This window comes from Sorghum bicolor, chromosome 9, assembly GCF_000003195.3.
Source record: "Sorghum bicolor cultivar BTx623 chromosome 9, Sorghum_bicolor_NCBIv3, whole genome shotgun sequence".
Taxonomy (NCBI): Eukaryota; Viridiplantae; Streptophyta; class Magnoliopsida; order Poales; family Poaceae; genus Sorghum; species Sorghum bicolor.
In genome coordinates, this window is record NC_012878.2 from 47,645,777 (window position 1) to 47,666,781 (window position 21,005).

At 39.9% G+C, this 21,005-nt stretch overlaps 1 protein-coding gene and 1 long non-coding RNA gene across 2 annotated transcripts; both read right to left on the reverse strand.

The window, feature by feature from the left end:
• LOC8077962 (methylsterol monooxygenase 1-1) lies at positions 1,844 to 16,665 on the reverse strand. Its single transcript, XM_002440989.2, has 5 exons — positions 16,274 to 16,665; positions 15,090 to 15,412; positions 2,355 to 2,502; positions 2,217 to 2,257; positions 1,844 to 1,892 (listed from the first exon to the last, which is right to left on the reverse strand). Exons 1-5 carry the CDS (start codon positions 16,607 to 16,609, stop codon positions 1,844 to 1,846), a joined length of 897 nt encoding a protein of 298 aa, XP_002441034.2. The 5' UTR covers positions 16,610 to 16,665.
• On the reverse strand, positions 3,301 to 3,872 carry LOC8077961. The gene is made up of 3 exons (XR_002447856.1): positions 3,783 to 3,872; positions 3,606 to 3,690; positions 3,301 to 3,520 (listed from the first exon to the last, which is right to left on the reverse strand). It is a non-coding gene; the product is annotated as an uncharacterized LOC8077961 (long non-coding RNA).

Consider the following 21,005-nt stretch of genomic DNA (forward strand, 5'->3'; position numbering starts at 1 on the left):
GTGAAGTCGGATGTCTAAAACCCAGACATCTCCACATGTGATCACTTATGATTACATACGGAGATGTACATCCAACATCACAACTTGCTCCAAACCTTCTTAATTTTTTATCATAGCCTCTACATGCGATAAAATAACGCCCAGACATGTTTCTTGATTTTTGGACTTTTTACGGATTTTATATAATTTAAAAACACTTTTTACACAAGTTGTTTCTAATGTTATGGCAATAAGATGTTTCACATTTCATTGAGCTTGTGGATATGGTCTTAAAATACACCAAATATCATTAATATCATTTTTTGAATAAAGAAATTCTATTATTTAATGCACCTGCAGTTCAAATTTGAAGTTTGCAAAAAAAATCAATGAAACAAAAAGAAATAATGAAATATACTTAAAAAAGTTTAAGTATCCCCAAATTTGAACAAGAAGTTTGAAATAATGTGGGAAGGCCTCAGAAAAAAATTGGGGCAAAAAAACAAAAAAAATCTTCCCCGGGTGTTTTTCTTGGCTCTCAAGGAAGGGACTCTTCTCCGAGTGCCAGGCCCGCAGCACTCAGGGAAGCTAGCAGTTTCCCCGACTGTCATGCAATAGCACTCAGGAAAGGGCGCCTTCTCCGAGAGTTTTTTTAGCACTCGGGGAAGATTTTTTTCATTTTATGCTGAGCAACTCCAACAGTTTTGCAAATAGGTTTGGCATTCTTGTTTTTTTTGCCAAAACTCTCAAAATCTCCTATCCAACAGTTTGGCAATTGGGTTTGGCATTTATAGCAGGTTGGCAAATTCTCATCTTTTCTTGGGACTTATGCACACCTAGAATAGGCTTAGTATTCTACATGCGCGTGCTTTTATCGTTAGATGACAACTTGATGCTTCAGAACTAGTAGAATTTTGTTTTTGCCAAGTGAAAATTGTCAAACACTTGGAGATGTCCTTTTTGTTCCCTCCCCATATCATTTTGGGAGTTGGCAAATAACAACATTTGCCAAACAAAATTTGCAAAACTGTTGGAGTTGCTCTAATGGTGCCGTTGGTTTGGGCCGTCAAGTACCACTTTTCTTCCCCGAGTGCAGCTCTTTCCCAAGTGTTGTGCTCGGGGAAGAGGACCTTTCCCGAGTGTCGCTCTTCCCCGAGTTCAGTTCTTCCCCGAGTGCAACATTCGGGAAAGATTGGCTTCCCCGAGTGCCCGATTTTTGGCACTCGGAGAAGCCTGCGACACTCGGGAAATTTCGATTCTCAATTAGGTATTTTTTATCTATATTTAATGTTTCATGTATGCGTTCAAAGATTTGATATGATGGCGAATCTTATAAACTTTTGGAATTTTAGGTGCATTTAAACAAGGACTAGCTAGGCTGAATATGAAGGCATCTTATTCGTAGAGTAGTTTACAAGAAATCTACTCATTGACATACGGTGGGTGGCAAGAGCTTCAGATCCCTGGACCATTCAACTGCAGGAGAATGGATTAGTAGATGACTAGATGTGAATTGTGTAGGGGGATCCTTCGATTATTTTTTCAGTTCTTTGTGTGCAAGGAAAGTGTTATGCTTACTTGCATGGTGTCGCTAAAATGGTGATTATTTATTTGACAGAAGCTCTTCATTTTATCATAATTTATGGATCCATACTTAGCTTTCTCAAGGCACTGTAGAGTGCATGTCCTATTTTCTTCAAGTTAGATATTGCCACTATTCATCGTTGTACTATATGAGATGCCAATGTATACTATATTAATGTTACTTTCTTAAGTTCTCTTTTGTTTACATATTATTAAAATTCATGTTTAAAAATCCCGTGGCAATGTGTGACGACTTATTAGTTTCATCTAAAGACATCATCTACATGCACCACACGAGAGGCTGTCTTGCAGAGTTGCAGTTTTTTTTCCTGAAAAAACGTCTTACAGAGTAGCAGTTTTTTTTGGAAATTAATTAAAGGAAGGATAAAAGCTTTGCTGCTAGTTTTATTAAAAGAAGAAAATACAAAGATAGCTGCCAGTAGCGATAGCCAATAGTGCAGATACTTCTGGCCAGTATTTTGTGTCTCCTTATGTGTGATCCATCAAACCCTGCCTTCTCAAAAGTATTGTATTCTTCCGTCGTCTGGAAATAAAATAACTAATATCAGTATTTTTGTTATTATTTACTTATTTTTCTTGATTTTCATAGTATAAATAAAGGAGTAAAACGTATATATATAATAGTAAAATACCAATATAGCTTCCGTAGGCTTGACTTATAGTGCCTGTAACCCTGAAAGGGGGGGAAATTGTATTATTAAGCAAAGATGCATGTATATTATTTTGTACCAGTGTTCTTGTTGCCCGGTTTTTTTTAAGTGATAGCATACCTTATCTGTCCCATATATATAGTCACAAAACGTGAAAAACGGAGCGAAGTTGCTCTGGCTCCACCGTCCACCAGAGTGGTGGTAGTCGTGGCATTCTGCGCCTCCGTAGAATGGGATAAGCTTGGTCGGGCTGAACGGGAAATCGAACCTGCATGCAATACAAGCAATCGTGTTTGCTTGAACTTGTCTTAGGAATCTACCAGCAGTATTCACTACTACAGTCAGGTACTGCAGGGGTGGCTAAATAAACTCTATAAGGGTATGCAAACGCTCTTATAGTGGAATTCACTGTAAGGGCGGTTCAACACCAGCCGCCCTTACAGTGGCCCACTGTAAGGGCGGTTGGAAACAACAACCGCCCTTACTAGTGACCACTGTAAAAGCGGTTGGTGCTTCCAGCCGCCCTTATAGTGAGCCTTAGTAAGGGCGGCTTGTGTCTCAGCCGCCTCTATTGTCTGCATTTGCAAGGGCGGCTCAATCTAGAACCGCCCCTACAGTTATTTTTTAGAAAAAAAAATAAAAATTACAATAATCGAGTTGACAGTACAGCACAGCACCACATACATATATACATATATAATCAGATTCTCAACATCACAGATTCACAACATAAATATCCATACATATACACAGCACCACATTTATAGTAACACATTTCAAGTCCAAAATGTTTCCAAGTCCATTACAAATCCATCCAAAAGAGTCCGAAATTTTTCAAGTACTAATACAAATCGATCACAGTCCATTCCAAAAAGTTCACATGTAATCAACGACCTAGACATAGCCTATCCCACTGACGGAGGTGCTGGTAAAGAGGATTGCTACCTAAGTCGGACTGTGGGTTATGGTAATCACCTTTGTAATAAACAACATGGTCCATTATAAAGTTGCAAAGGTCACCAACAATCTCTAAGAGGTCATCATCCCTGTAGACATCCTTTTTAGTCCTTTTTCTTCTTTCCACTACAAGATCGTAAAAGACAAGTTTAGGTCTAGTGTAAAGAAGAGATTGCAAAGCTAAGTGAGAAATACTATGTTTTCATACTACAACCCACTAAGAGATTCAAACTTACCAATTCAGGGTGTCTCCTGTAGCCTTTTGTGTTACTGATGAAAGCACATACATAGTATCCACAATGCAGACTCCCTGGCCTTTGCTTGGGAAACTTTGTTTCAATTTACAAATGAAGATGTGTCAAGTATAAGTACTGAAAAAATTAGTAATTTTATGCCAAACTAAGTCGCACTTACCGAACATAGAGATTTGAAACGCAAGTGGCTCCCCAGACCTGGATCATGCCTTCCTTTGTGATTCTTGACATAGGCCCTGAATGCCCTGTTTGAATGACAATCGATGTGACTTATAGTATGCAGAAGTCGATATTAAAGTGAATCATATAAGGTTAATAGGATTACAAATTTGCTTACGTAATGAGAATTGACATGAAGTCTTTATATGTGTGAGGGTCAAAATCTGCAGAATCACAAATCCATGCCATGTTCATCCCGACATCGACACCTATGACTGTCCAGTGATTGCTACAACAATTTTAAATAAACACATAAGTACCTTTGCATCAAAATAAGATAATTGAGCAATCGTTAAGTATACAATTAATCGAACTTACTTGAAGTGGTATGGAATCCATATTGTTTCGAAGTGTTGGAGATTCTTTAAACATACGGCAATCCACGCCGCAACCTTAAGAGACTCTTCTCTTATTTTGGCCGCACGGATCTTTTCTTTCTCCGCCAACGTCCCTCCAGCAGCTAGTTGTGGCGCATCCAATTCCCATCTCGATGGGTAATTAAAATTTATTTGTGCTATAGGCATAGGGTCTACATACCCGGCTTTCGTTGAGCGTGTAGATTTCATAAAGTTTGCTTGCATTCTAAAAATCATGACGTAAGTTAGTTTTAGCAAAATCCAACTAGGTTACTTTCAGATCATATCAAGAGGAAGAGGACTTACAGGCACCAAGTGCGAATCAAATTCATCGACATTGAACTAAGGTGAAAGCATGATTGGATGTCGCTGAAGTCAAAGGCAATACCCGAAGTAGGGCCTCCAAATGTGCGAGCAAGTATTACTGCTTCCAACACATTCAGGTCTGTACGTGAAACATGCAAGTAGTACCAATCATGGAACCTTCTCACTCCATATGGCATCTTACACAAGACCCGGTTTGGTAGGAAACGTTTGCCTTTTACATATTCTTTCGGGCAATCCTTTGACCACTTGATGGTTTCAACATCTGGATACTTTGTTATCGTTGTGTAGTCTCAGGTGTCAGTGGGCATCCTGTAGGCAAATTTGTTGGGTCCTTGGTTCTCAGGCTTGAACTGGTCATGAGCATACCACTTGTACATACCCGAGACGTCCATATCCACAAAAGATTTTGACCCTGTCGACCTTATCATGATGGGGATCTTTTCACGAGCTTCACATACTAGAGGGAGTAGTTCTTCATGTGTCGGCGGTGCTTGTTGAAAAGTCTGTGCCATCTCATCATGGCCTTGCTCGGGGCGAGCTGGAGAATGTTGTGGCTTAGGAGGCACATGTGGTGTCTCGTCATGCTCTGACTCGGCACGAGCTGTAGAAGGTTTTGGGCTATGAGGCACATGTGGTGTCTCGTCACACTTTGGCTCGGCACGAGCTGTAGAAGGTTGTGGACTCTGAGGCACATGTGGCGTCTCATGCTCTGGCTCCGCACGAGCTACAGAAGGTTCACCTATTTGAGGCTCATGTGGCGTCTCATCATGCCCTGGCTCGACCCCTTGCTCACCAGCGTTTGGAGAAGCCGGTACCCTCTCATGCATCAAGTGGTCCTCATGAGACGGTGAATACACCTCTCCATCCTCAACGTGAACTCTCTCCAGATGTACATCACTTGGAGTTGGCGAGGAAACATTCAACACAATATCCTTTTTGTACGAGGTATGCCACTATAGTAAAAAGAACAAGCTCCCACTGCTGCCACACGAACTCTGAAAATAATTTGCACCACTTACTCAGAACTAACGTGCACACAAACCAAGCAGGTACCAGTTCCGCCATCATATATTACCAGGCTTAAGGTTATCTACGCTGCAGCAACCAAGATGGTACATAAAACAGAGGCTACCATTACAACTGCAGAGACATCTACAGGTCAATTCGAAGCCTTTGTGACCATGCAAAACAAGACACATAAATACAATGATGTCCCTCTACAAAAATGAAGCCTCAGTGAAAGCAGCAGCTATCTATTACTCACTAAAATAGATAACAAACATTCTTGGATACCAAATTATTGATCTCAACTATCCAATCCTATCACAGCTAGTCACTGCAACAAATGATCTAACCATACACATTGGTCTACTACAGTGTTGTGTATCCTATATCACCGCAGACATAGGATTGGATAGCAAAGTGAGCAAAGTCACATACCTTTGGAGGAGAAGGAGAGAGTCGCGGACGGGCGGCGCCTAGGGTTCCTAGCAGGCGGAGTGCCCAGGCTCACCGATGGGCGGGCGGCCGCGCATGGATCTTCGGCCCTCGGCGACGTCTAGGGTTCTGACAGGGCGGAGCGCATGGGCTCGCACATGGACGGAAGCAGGTCGCCGAGCTCGCGGAAGAAGAGCTCGTGGACGCGCCGAAGAAGAGCTCGTGGACGACCGAGGTCCTCGGCCAGACTCGCCGAGCTTGTGGAGGCGCGCGTGGGCGGGCGGCCGTGTGTAGATCTGGCTCCCGGCGGCAGCAGAGTGGTGGCGTGGCATGGGCACCGGCGAAGGGGGAGGGGGAGGAGAGTGCGGGGAGGAGAGTGGTGGCGTGGCACGGCACCGGCGAAGGGGGAGGGGGAGGAGAGCTCAGGCAGGAGAGTGGTGGCGTGGAATCGGGCGGCGGCGGCTAGGGTTCCGATCGGGGGGGAATCGGGCAGCCTGACGGCGTCCAACTGCGAATGAGAACGCCCTGGCTTAGGCGCTGCGAACGGAAGGGGGTTTTATGGAGGGCAGCCCCACTGTAAGGGCGGTTCAGATGTGAACCGCCCTTATTGTGGTTTTCATCAAATTTAAAATCATTTTTTTAATATAGTTAAAGTTCAAAATGTATTTATATAATAATTTTAATTTATTCCATGTATTTTTATATTTAATTTATATATATAATATAATTTCAAACTATTCTAAGTATTTGTATATTTAATTTATATACATTATATAATTTCAAACTAAATTGGTTTGGAATTAAAAAATAGATTTGTGTAAATTTAAAAATTCTTTAGTGCCTCACTTGACCTAATATGTAATAATTTTGAATTATTTCATACATTTTTATGATTAATTTATATATATATATACATATATATATATATATGCAAAGTTTATTCATTTTTGTCTACTTTGACCAAGTCAAACATTTGATTTTTGACAAAATACACTTTGACCGGACCCGAGATGGTCTCAGATGCAAAAGTGATGAATACAAAGTTTGTTCCCCTTCTCAAGATACACATTTGGTGTAATGGTCAACTTTTCATCTGAGATGATTTGGACCACTAGAATTTTGAAATTTCAAATTTTCACTGCTACACGCACGTTTTCGAGACCCTATACGACTCCAACTCCGAAAGTCATGAGTAGCAATTTTGTTCCACTCATCAAGATCTACATTTGATATATAGGATATTTTTGCATTTGACAAAGCGTTAAGAAAGTGCAGTTCTAAATCCGCAAATCCCGCATGTAGTTTCATAAAGTCTATGTGTGATTCAAGACTTTGTGCCTAGAGTTTACAAACACTTTCTCAAATGCAAAAATGTCCTATGTATCAAATGTGTATCTTGATGAGCTCTAACTACCTTGTATTCAAAAGTTTTTCATTTGAGGTCATTTACTCACTCGTTTGACCAGGTTTGACCAAGCCACGCCTTGGGTTTTCAAAACATGTGAACTAGTTTTCTGTAACTTTTCCAAATGCAAAAATATATTGTGTATCAAAGGTAGACCTTGATGAGATCTAACTATGTTGTATTCAATTTTTTTTTCATTTGAGGTCTTTTATTGCCTAGTTTGACCTAGTTTGACCAAGTCAAACATTGGATTTTTGACAAAATACACTTTGACCGGACCTGAGATGGTCTCAGATGCAAAAGTCATGAATACAAAGTTTGTTCCCCTTATCAAGATACTCATTTGGTGTAATGGTCAACTTTTCATATGAGATGGTTTGGACCACTCAAATTTTGAAATTTCAAATTTTTACTGCTACACGCACGTTTTCGGGACCCTAAATGGCCCTAACTCCGAAAGTCATGAATAGCAACTTTGTTCCACTCATCAAGATCTACATTTTATATATAGGACATTTTTGCATTTGACAAAGCGTTAAGAAAGTGCAGTTCTAAATCCACAAGTCCCGCATGTAGTTTCATAAAGTCTATGTGTGATTCAAGACTTTGTGACTAGAGTTTACAAACACTTTCTCAAATACAAAAATGTCCTATGTATGAAATGTGTATCTTGATGAGCTCTAACTACCTTGTATTCAAAAGTTTTTCATTTGAGGTCATTTACTCACTCGTTTGACCAGGTTTGACCAAGCCACGCCTTGGGTTTTCAAAACATGTGAACTGAGTTTTCTGTAACTTTTCCAAATGCAAAAATATATTGTGTATCAAAGGTATACCTTGATGAGATCTAACTATGTTGTATTCAATTTTTTTTTCATTTGAGGTCTTTTATTGCCTAGTTTGACCTAGTTTGACCAAGTCAAACATTGGATTTTTGACAAAATACACTTTGACCGGACCCGAGATGGTCTCAGATGCAAAAGTCATGAATACAAAGTTTGTTCCCCTTATCAAGATACACATTTGGTGTATTGGTCAACTTTTCATCTGAGATGGTTTGGACCACTCAAATTTTGAAATTTTAATTTTTCACTGCTACACGCACGTTTTCGGGACCCTAGACGGCCCTAACTCCGAAAGTCATGAATAGCAATTTTGTTTGACTCATCAAGATCTACATTTGATATATAGGACATTTTTGCATTTGACAAAGTGTTAAGAAATGTAGTCTTCAACACATACATAAATGTAGTCTCACAGACATACATAAATGTAGTCTCACATGGATACATAAATAAAGTCTCACACACATACAAATGACTATTTATTAGTATCCGCCGCCGTAACAGTTTTCCACTTCACACCTTTTCGTTCCCATGGCAATACATCTTTGGGTAGGTTTTTTTCCACAACACCGATCTTGTTAATAAAGTCTGTGAATAGCGGCATATGATCTCACTTATTGTAGGCTTCAACATCATCAACGCCATCAACTCCAATAATGTGTTGTTTTCCAGGGATAACCACATGCTTAGGTTTCTTCTTTGGGGGGACAATGCTGAGCGGGTCGGTCATATGGAAAACCTGTGTAACATGTGAAGCAAGGACCCATGGATCATCCTGGTAGCCTATGTTGTGAAGGTCCACGACCCTCAATCCGATTTCATTGAATTCATGTTGCTTGATCCAGCGACATCGAAATAGGGCCACATTTAGTGCCTCAGTTCCATAGTCAAGTTCCCATATATCTTCAATTATGCCAAAGTAGTCGATCTTTTGTCCCCCTGCGCCGATAGCCACTGCTCGAACACCACTGTTTTGGTTCACACATTTACTATCCTTTGCGTGGGTATAGTATGTGTACCCATTGATCTCATAAGAACTCTAAGATGTCACCTGTCTTGATGGCCCCGCTGCCAACTTACTGATGGTAATAGAATCTGTGGTTTCTCCAGGCTGTATGTTTTGGTCCTTCAACCATGAAGTTAGGCGTTGCTTATGTTGTTTCATGACCCAATCACCTGTATGACCATTTCTCTCTGATTGGATGATCTCCATGTGTTCATCAATATATGGTTCCATCAGTTTTGTGCTCACCAAGACAGCGTAGTGCGCCCGACTCACTTCAGCGTATTCATTGTCGATGAAGATTTTTCTACCATTTGTGCCCTTCCCGGCCAGCCTACCCTTGTAGTGAGAATTGGGAATACCAATCCCTCTCTTTACTTTTAGGTACTCTTGACAGCACTCGATGACTTCTTCACTACTGTAGCCCTCTATCATAGAGCCCTCTGGGTATGCACGATTATGCACATATCGACTTAGAACCGACATGAACCGCTCATACGACCACATTTCATGCAAGTAGCAAGGGCCCAACGCCTATATCTGATGAACCATGTGAATCATGAGATGTACCATAGGGTCAAAGAAAGCGGGAGGTAAACACATCTCTAGTTGGTTTTGGGTCTCTACGACAAAATCATGTAGGTCACTCAGCTCTGTCTTGCTAATCTTCTTCTGTGAGATCTTCGACCAGAAGTAGCACATGCGAGTGATAGCCATCTTCAAAAACTCTGGCTTGAGAGCCCTTATTGCGATTGGTAGGAACACCGTCAGCATCATATGACAATCGTGAGCCTTGCAGTGTGGAAATGATAGGTCCTTCATCGACACTAGCTTCTTTGGGTTTGCCGAAAACCCAGTCGGGACTTTGATCCCCTTCACAGAAGTGCATAAACCTCTCCTCTCTTCTAGGTCCAGGTTGTAGCTAGCCGTGGGTAGGGAGTATTTTCCAGTTTTTGTCTCAAGTACCGGGTGAAGCTCTGGCATCACATGTAGCTGCTCCATGTCTCTCCTTGCTTCGAGACTATCCTTTGACTTCGGTGTGTCCATCAAGCTAGCGATGAGACTCTCAAAGACATTCTTCTGCACATGCATAGCATCAATGGCATGGGGGACCTCCAATTGTGGCCAATATTCAAGATACTGAAAGAAGATTGACTTTTTCTTAAAAGGCACGCCTTCAATAGGAGGTGTGCTTCTATCTCTAGGTGTTCCATCCATTTTCTTCTTTCCATAGATGACACTTATAGTTTTCACCATTTGAAACACATATTGTCCATCATGACGTCTCTCCGGAGGTCGATCTTCATCCTCTGGGATGTTGCCAAAATACTTTAAGTACACTTTGCTGCGGTACTTGTGACCTTGCTTTAAAAAGCGACGATTCCTGATGTAAACAGTCTTCTTAGATCCATCTAGGTACACCCATTTAGTATCATCCAGACAGACTAAGCATCCTGTCTTGCCTTTGATTTGTCCAGACAAGGCAAACAATGCAGGGTGGTCGTTGATAGTCACAAATATTATTGCTCTTAATGTGAAGGTCTCCTTTTGGAAAGCATCATACATCAGCTCCCCTGTCCTCCATAGTTTCTCGAATTCTTCCATCACAGGCTCGAGGAACACGTCCATATCAAAGCCTGGTTGCTGAGGGCCAGAAACAAGAACAGTGAGGAAAAGATACTTTCTCTTCTGACACAACCACGTTGGGATGTTGTACATGGTCAAGATCACTAGCCAAGTGCTATGGTTGCTCGTCCTCTCGTTGAAGGGATTCATTCCATCGGTGCTCAAGGCAAACCGTACATTCCTTGGGTCCGAACTGAACAGTGGGTTGTTATTATCGAAGTCCTGCCACTCACTGCCATCGGCCGGGTGTGCAATCACATCGTCATCGACCTTGCGCTCATCGTCCCACCATGTCATGAGCGTGGCTTCCTTAGGGTTCAGGAAAATACGCCTCAAGCGGTCGGTCACTGGCAGATACCACATTACCAAGGCAGGAATTTTTCTCTTCTTTGCGTCGTTGCCTAATGGGGTGTCCTCTAGAGGTCGAGATTCTTGTACCACCTTTTTGGAACCCTTCTTACTCCTCTTGTTCCCGGTGGAGGCTTCTCCGCCACTGTAAAGGTCATTGTCCTTGTACCGACTTGCCCCACAACGAGGACATTTATCCAGACCTTCGAACGTTTCACCACGAAAAAGGATACAATGGTTGGGGCATGCATGGATCTTTTCAACACCCATTGTCAATGGACTTATGACCTTCTTAGCATGGTATGTGTTGGAGGGAACTAAGTTCGGCAGTGGCAGCACAGATGATTAGAAGATGCAACAGATCGTCAAAACTGCAGTCTGACCAGCCGTACTTAGCCTTCAGGATGAGTAGCTCAAGCACAAAACGGAGCAGTGTCCAATGTGTTGGACAGCCCTTCTCAACACCATACACAGTCTCCTTTGACGCTGTTTTCACCCGCTCTAGATTTTCTAGACCCTTCTTTTGTTGTAGTATTTCTGGTCCAATGGCCCGAAGCATTTTCTCTAAGTTGTCAAAGTTTTCTGCATCCCCCTCACATGCTCCAACATCATTATTGTCAACACCGCCAACATCCCCATCATTATTGTCGACAACACCGGCATCATCACCACGTGCTTGTTCATTTGCTGAATCATGTTGCATTTGTGCTTCAAACATGTCTGCGTATTGGGACAACAATTGGCCTTCTTCAACATCGTCTTCTTGGTCATCATCGTTGCCATCAAGAAACATTACTTCACCATGATGAAGCCATACTGTGTAGTTCGGGACAAATCCTCGCCTAATCAGATGTGATCTGATGATTTCCACATCATAAGTTGCTAAGTGGTTCTTGCAATCTTTACAGGGACAAATAACTGAACAATTATTTCCTGTTGACAACGTCTTTGCATGATTCACTGCGATTGTAATAAATTTGTCCACCTCATCAGCATAGGCTTGTGAGTACCTTGGCAAACCATACATCTAAGTAGCCCTATTCTCCATCTTTACATAAATAAAAAAATTAATTAGTTGAGAATAATTATTAGCAACAATTAATAAGTAAGAATTATTATCTACCATTATTAGCAACAATTAGTAGCTATCATTATTAGCAATAATTGTGTTAGAAATGATTATTAGACATAATTAATAGTACCAATTATTATCTACCATTATTAGCAACAATTAATAAGTAACAATTATTATCTATCATTATTAGCAACAATTAATAAGTAACAATTATTATCTACCATTATTAGCAACAATTATTAGCTATCATTATTAGTAATAATTGTGTTAGAAACGATTATTAGACATAATTAATATTACCAATTATTATCTACCATTATTAGCAACAATTAATAAGTAACAATTATTATCTACCATTATTAGCAATAATTATTAGCTATCATTATTAGTAATAATTGTGTTAGAAACGATTATTAGACATAATTAATATTACCAAATATTATCTACCATTATTAGCAACAATTAATAAGTAACAATTATTATCTACCATTATTAGCAACAATTATTATCTATCATTATTAGTAATAATTGTGTTAGAAACGATTATTAGACATAATTAATTTTACCAATTATGATCTACCATTATTAGAAACAATTAGTATTAACAACAACTATTAGTTTACCAATAACTATTCATGCCAACCACATTCCAAATTCATGAAACAAAAACAAAAAAAGGAAACCCTAGATCTAGAATGCCTTTTCTCTCCATACATGAAACTACAATTAATCTCCAATAAAATCAAGCTATATCACCTAATTGATGGTGCAAGGTGGTGTCTCTACCTATTCTACACTAATAGCATCGTAGATAAGCTCTAATTTGGTCAACACAAAGCTCAAGCTCCATGGAAGAGAGAGAAAACCAAAATGTAAATTGCTCACTAACCAACCAATAAAACATGGATTAGAGGGTGGGAATAGCATTTTCTTACCTTAAACAAGCTCCCCACCAAAGGATTTAAGTTCAAAACCTCCCCCCCTTCCTAGAGTGATTTTAGGGAGGTGCCCAAGGCCTCCCAAACCTTTTTTTGCGAGTGGAAGTGAGTGGCTCGGGGAGGAAGAAGAGTGGGCTGGCTACTTATGCTACAGACCTCTGTAGGGGCGGTTGGTGTTACCAGCCGCCCCTACAGTGCCTCCCCCACTGTAAGGGCGGCTGGTAACACCAACCGCCCCTACAGAGAACACTACAAGGGCGGCTGGCTATCTGGTTGGCTGCCCACCCACTGTACGGGCGGTTCAAATGTTAGCCGCCCCTACAGTGTGGGGAGGGGCGCTCTCTTAGTAAGTTTTTCACGTAGTGATTTTAACCATGGCTTATCTATCAGACAGTTAGGGGATGGGTGTATGGATCCTTAACTAAACTTTAATCCATGAGATATCGAATGTTTGATATCAACATAGACTAATTATGAAACTAATTACATAAATGAAAGGTAATTCGTGAAACAAATGCATTAAGCCCAATCAGTTCATGATTTACCTATGTGATGCTATAGTAAACATGTGATGATCATGGATTAATTAGGTTTAATAGAGATTTATCTCATGAATTTGCCACAATTTATGCAATTTGTTTTATAATTAACATCCTATTAGATTCAAACATGGACTAAAGTAACTGATGATAAGTTCAAATGAACAAAGCGAAACTTTAGTCCATGTTTGAATTTCACCCCGTAGGACTGCCCGCTAAAATTTGGTTGCTACTGATGCTGATTTGTTGTGAGAGAAAAACATTGCTCCTTCGCTGAAAAGTAATTGGTGATAAGTTCAAATGAACAAAGCGAAACTTTAGTCCTTGCCATGTTAGATGTTTAGATGCCAATTAGGAAGATTACATGAGCTAATCATAAAATTAGTTGCATAAGTTGTGGCTAATTCACGAGACGAATCTACAAGTCTAATTGAACTATGATTAGCCCATGTAATGCTACAGTAAACATGTGCTAATCATAGATTAATTAGACTTAATAGATTTATCTCGCGGATTAGCCACAACTTATGCAATTATTTTCATAATTAGCTCATGTTTAGTCATCTTAATTGATATCCAAACATTCGATATGACATACAATGTGACATAGACTAAAGCCTTGTTTAGATGCGAAAAGATTTTGGATTTCGCTACTGTAGCACTTTCGTTTGTTTGTGGTAAATATTGTCCAATTATGGACTAACTAAGATCAAAAGATTCGTCTCATGATTTACAGTTAAACTGTGTAATTAGTTTTTATTTTCGTCTATATTTAATGCTTCATGCATGTACCGAAAGATTCGATATGATAGGGAATCTTGAAAACTTTTTGGTTAAAAAATTTTGTGTTATGCCTAACCTAGCTAGTTATGACTAGAAGCTACGGCAACCTAGAAAAAAAAAGGAAAACCTAGGGTGAAACTTTTAGTGTATCTAACGATACAATTAAGGGGCGTATGGTTGGAACTGCTAAAGTTTAACATGTACTGTAGCTCTTTTATTTTATTTGGCAATTAATGTCCAATTATAGATTAATTAGACTTAAAATATTCGTTTAGTATATTACTCTTAAACTGTGTTTTTAATTTTATAAATAATCTATATTTAGTATTCTATGTATATGTCTAAACATTCGATGTGACAGAAGTTAGATTTTACCAACTCAAACCAAACATGGCCTTAGGTTTTCAGTCTCACAGACTTAAAACAACTCTGCTAATTGATTCATTCAAGGCCTTGTTTAGTTCCCAAAAAATTTTGCAAAATTTTTCAGATTCCCCGTCACATCGAATCTTTAGACACATGCATGAAGTATTATATATAGATAAAATTAAAAACTAATTGCATAGTTTGGTCGAAATTGACGAAACGAATCTTTTGAGCCTAGTTAGTCTATGATTGGATAATATTTGTCAAATACAAACGAAAAAGCTACAGTGTCGATTTTGCAAAATATTTTGGAACTAAGCAAGGCACAAGAAGATAGGACGGAGTGAGACTATATAAAATGTAATTTTTTATTGTACCCGCTGTGCGTGTCGATGGCCACAGCACCACGGATGGCGAACCAGAGCCAGAAGGTGGTCATATGGCAGGGCACGATGACCGTGCCAACGAAGGCCGGGAAGCCGAGGATGAGCAATTCGACCCAGTGCGAGTGTGCCGCGGCAAACCCCATGGGTGCTGGGTACTCGTGGTGGACGTAGTGGATCTTGTTGTACGCCCACCCCCTGTGCAAAAGCCGATGCAGCCAGTAGCCCAGGTAGTCCTCCACGAGCATGTACACCAGTAGCTGCGCGCCCACCTCCCCCGCCGACGGAAGGGGCAGCCCCGACCGGATCCCTGCGATCTGGTCGTCAGAATTTACACTGTCAGTTTCTTCAAAAATGAAAAAAATTACACTCATGTTTAGTTTCCCACCTCTAAAATTTTTTCATCCATCCCATCGAATCTTTAGACACATGCATAAAACATTAAATATACATAAAAAAATAAACTAATTACACAGTTTGGTTGAAAATCGCGAAACGAATTTTTTAAGCCTAGTTACTCTATGCTTAGCCTTAAGTGCTACAGTAACCCATATGTGCTAATGACAGATTAATTATACTTAATAGATTTGTCTTGCAGTTTCCTGACCAGCTATGTAATTTGTTTTTTTATTAGTTTCTATAAACCCCTTCCGACACATCCGATGTGACATCCAAAAAAATTTCATCTTCAATCTAAACAGGCCCTCATCAGTCATCATGCATGACGTTATACTGACACTATCCAATATTGTACACACTGTCGAAATGCATGCTATCTTTTGTCAATATAGTTGAGTAACAAAATTACAAAACTGTTTATATATATATATATATATATATATATATATATATATATATATATACGGTAGCGTTATTCTACACCCTAGGTGTAGAATATTATTCTACACCGCAAGTCAAAATTGAGTAGAAAAAATACTGAGCAGTACTGGAGAGTATTCAGTATCAACTTGTCCAACACTCAGGACCACGAAATACTGAACAATACTGAAACACGAATACTAAGCGATACTGAATTTTACTCAGTATAACAGTTCAGTGTAGAATAGTATTCTACACCCAGGGTGTAGAATAGCATATATATATATATATATATATATATATATATATATATATATATATATATATATATCTCGAGATTTGCATTTGGCGGAACGGACCTTAACGATCGGGTAGGGGAGGTACAAGAGGGGCCGAATGGTGAGGAGCACCAAGACGCGAGCCGTGTCCTTGTAGCAGCGGAGGAAGGCGGCGGGCGACAGCCGCACCTGGGGCTGCAGCTTGTACGGCGTGGTGAGCTTTGCCGGCGCACAGAGCTCGAGCATGGCCAGGGGCAGCGGCACGAGCGAGTAGGCGGCGAGGAGGATGACGAGGCTCTCGAAGTAGAGGCAATACTCCGGCGTGGAGCGCGAATGCCGGAACCATGCAGCCTCCGCCGCCGTCATGGCTCGCCCTAGCGCCGCCTCCGCCGCCTCAAGCGTCGCGTACCGGATCATCTCCCCGACTCCGGCGAACGCGAATGCTAGACGAGCCTCTGCTTGCACAAATGTGAAAAGATGGATTTGGGGCGCTGCTGGGCTTCTCTCTTTCGGGTCTTCTATAAACGGTGATTGGCTCTCTGGCTTGTGGGCCAAACACAGATGCAGTTAGGACCAAAAGGACAAAGAAGCATGGCAAGAACTATCCGCCTGCAGGCACATAATATATGATGTGCATGTGTGTTGCTTTTGTAGTGTGGCTCCGGGGTGCTTGTCCAGAAATGAATGGTCCAAGCACCTTCGGCAGGTGCAGGTCAGAAACTCAGAAGCAAATGGACCCATAGTTCGAGTAACAATACAAGGAGTATCCACAAATTTGGCAAGAACTATAGATGAATTTCTTGCGCATTGTTGCAGAATTTTCTTAAAAATAAATCATTATATATAATATTACTAAATGGTATTCAATATATTATATATGTATGCATATATATATGAATTTGACTTGTATGTATTTTATTGTATTAGATCTAGTAAAAAAATGCTAAGTTAATAGAAGAAAAACTAATATTTGGTTATATTATAGAGGAATTGGTGATGAAACAAATAGTGTATGTACATGACTTTTATGTTAATAGATTAAAGATTTAAAGTATTTTGCATAATATAGATGACATGGTCATTTTTTTTAATTAATATGGGATGACATGGACTTAGTGGGGAATAATGTGGACACCTTGTATGAAGAGATAGAACATTTAGTGGGTCATTTAGTAGGAAATGATGTAGACACTTTACATGAAAAGACAATTCATCTAGTGGGGTTTAGCTTTATAAAAGTATATGATATATATGCACGAAAATTATTGTCATGTGCTCCTTGTCGTCTCGCAAAAAATGGCATATACTATCCAATCTTATTAAGGGGTGTTTAGTTCTCCATAAAATGTAAAAACATAAAATGTTAACTACTTTGGAATGATAGAATATAAAATACCAAAATTTTCAGGATTATGTTTAGTTCTATCTAAAATGTAGAATTTATTGTCCTCATGAGGGCCTCTTGATGTTCTTTTGGGCTTTTTTTGACCTCTTGAGGTCAAAATCTAAAATGGAGAATAACCATCTTTTTTGTCAAAAATTTTAGAGCACCTTCAGTTTGATATTTTTTATTTATCATTGTTGTAGTTTGCCAACTCCTAAAACGATATGGCAAGTGCAAAAAAGACCATCTCTAAGTGTTTGGCATATAGACCTTGTTTAGTTCCCAAATTTTTTAGGTTCGAGCACTGTAGCATTTTTATTTTTATTTGACAAATATTATCCAATCATAGACTAACTAGACTCAAAAGATTCATCTCGCGATTTACAGGCAAATTGTGCAATTAGTTTTTATTTTCATCTATATTTAACGAGGCCATAATTCGATGTGACAGGGAATCTGAAAAGTTTTTGGTTTTTGGATGAACTAAACAAGGCCATAATTAACTTGGCAAAAACCAAAATTGTGGACCCAACCATATTTGCCGTGACTTTTTTTCCGCGCCGGATCTGGTCCTACGCTTTTGGTCGCGTGCGTTTCTTCTTCGCGGCATTTTCTCGTCGCCACGCCGCCAGATCGTGAGCATCCAGGTCACCGTCATTTTCTGGTACCTGTATCCGAGACGCTGTAGGTCGTCATCGAGGGCTTCTTGCCATAGAGTCCTTCCTGTCATAGAGTCCTTCGTCTTGACTACAGGTCGTCATCGATCTCCAAGGTTCGTCACCACGCGCGAAGAGTCCCACACGCGCGAAAGTAGCGCGGGAGTAGCGCCCGATCGGTGTTTGCCACACGGCCCGCGGCCTTGCATTTATGCCAAGTTTCCTCCCGCAATTACCAAGTTACCCAAATTGCAAAACACAAATGCAAAACTGTTGGATACCTCATTTCGATAATTTTGGCAAATTATAAGAATACAAACCTCAAATGCAAACATTTAGAGATGCTCGTATTTACTTTTATTATATATGTAAAATAATGAACCAAAACCTAAATTTTTTTAGAATAGAAGGGAACTACACCCCCTAAAAGGAAAAAAATAGGTGGACTAACAAACTAGTTTTTTTAGAGGAGGCTAGCAGACTAGTAGTACACTAGTACTACCACGGAGGACACGCTCGCTACGCCGGGGTTGGCTTTGCATGTTAGGCCTTGTTTAGTTGCAAAAAATTTTGCAAAATAGGTACTATAGCATTTTCGTTTGTATTTGATAAATATTGTCCAATCATGGACTAACTAGGCTTAAAAGATTCGTCTCGTCAATTCCGATCAAACTGTGCAATTAGTTTTTATTTTCGTCTATATTTAATACTCCATGCATGCGTCTAAAGATTCGATGTGACGGGGAATCTGAAAAATTTTGCAAAATTTTTTGGGAACTAAACAAGGCCTTAGTTCTTATTTACTTCTAAAATTTTTTAAGGTTGACGTATCTTTTGAGTTTAGGTAGTGCATAATTAGATAATAATTGTCAAATACAAATAAAAGTGATATAGTAGTTGAATCTAAAAAATTTTGAACTGTCTTGTTTAGTTTGCGAAAAATTTGGATTTGGCTATTGTAGCATTTTCGTTTGTATTTGACAATTATCCAACCAGGAACTAACTATGTTCAAAAAAAATCGTCTCGTAAATTATAGACAAACTGTATAATTAGTTATTTTTTATCTATATTTAATGTTTTATACATATATCTAAAAATTTGATGCGATGAGAATCTTAAAAAAAATTTGAAACCTTACATAAACACTCTGACCGCATCAAGGTATGATTAGTCCAGAACTGGCCACCGCACGTGCACCCCTCTCTGATTCGCAGGCCCGATAAGATTTTCATCCTCACCCAGATCTGCTCCTTCCAAATAGATTTAATGGATGTCGACAATAAGCTATCAGATCTGACATGAGGCGTGTGTGATGCTGCCCGTGCTTAGCTGGTTTGTTTGGTTGATAATCTATAGCTGAAAGTATTATTCATTGATTTATTGTATGGTAGATTCAGCAAATAAGTTCAAACGAATAAGCTCCTCGTTACATGTCTTCTCAAGCTGGTAGTGCTTCATGATTTAGTTAATATATATGGGATTATCATATCTACTTGGTCACATGGTAGGTCTTGTCTGTTCATCTCTGTACCTCTTCAACACGTTTAGCTGTTGCTCTTATTTTTGTTAAAATTAGTTGTCACTTCTTTATGATTGAACAATGTTCATGCATGATGTATGAAAATTGCAGAGAAATTAGATGTAAAATTGCAGAGAAATTAGTTGTAAAAGTTAGCGGATAGCCTTTCTGTTTAGTTGTTCGTTATAGGCGTAAACACTGGGAAAGACCGTGCAATAGGTAACTCGCTTCGTGCAATATATTTATAGCTTTTTATTCCATGCAGCAGTGTAACTACAACTTTCTATTTGGTTGGGGATAGCTGCAGCAGTGCATTTCGTCATGGCTTCAAGCTTATAAGCAACTGGACAGATTCAGGGGGACTCAGTTCGGAAAATTGGGGACAAACACACGAGCTTGATCAATGGTCTGTGTCCTTGAGTAATGGCTGCCGAAATGAGCACAGAAATGGAATCAGGTCTCTAGCCATGCTCACGTAGTCACGTGTTGGGAGATATGGAAGGAGAGAAGTAACCGGGTCTTCAGTAAGATCGACAAGTCACCAGATCAAATTTTCAACGCAATACTAGAAGAGGCCAGGTTATGGATTTGTGCTGGCAATAGAGGCGTCCAAACTGTTGAATATGTTCCAAATTCAATTACACATTGTAAAGGCCGACTTCTGATGGAGCGAAGCGGAGGCCCGTCGCCGGAGGCTTGGGCCAGAGCAACCCAAATTAGGGTTCCACCTAATTGATGATCTTGTAAGCCGCCGCACGGCGTTGTAACCTAACTCTTGATAATAGTGAGGAGTGTTTGCTGGCTGGCGTCTGTGGTTTTTCCCTTCGCATTGGAGGGTTTTCCACGTTAAATCTTGTGTCTTCTCTGTGTTTTGATCTTGTATTCTTCGTCGTTTATCCGCCGTTATTCACAACACAAACAGCCCTGCAACGTCTGCGCCCACAACACCCCACGTCCCATGAATAATCAGACAAGTTGCCTACTTTTAGATAGGGGTGTGTTGAGTTTTTGCTTAATGTAAATCCAGCCTATGTAACCTAGGGGTGGCATGATCTCACAGTCCTGGAGACCATGTAAAAGAGGGTGCTGGCGCTTCTTATGCCTCATGTGCACAATTGTATATTTGTAACTGTTTTTTCACTTATAAATGAAAGCCGGTAACTGATCTTTCGAAAAAAAGAATTGAAGTTATAGTTTTGTGGAACTAATATTTCACTGGTATGGTGTTCTTTTTTTTTTTGCTAGACTCTACT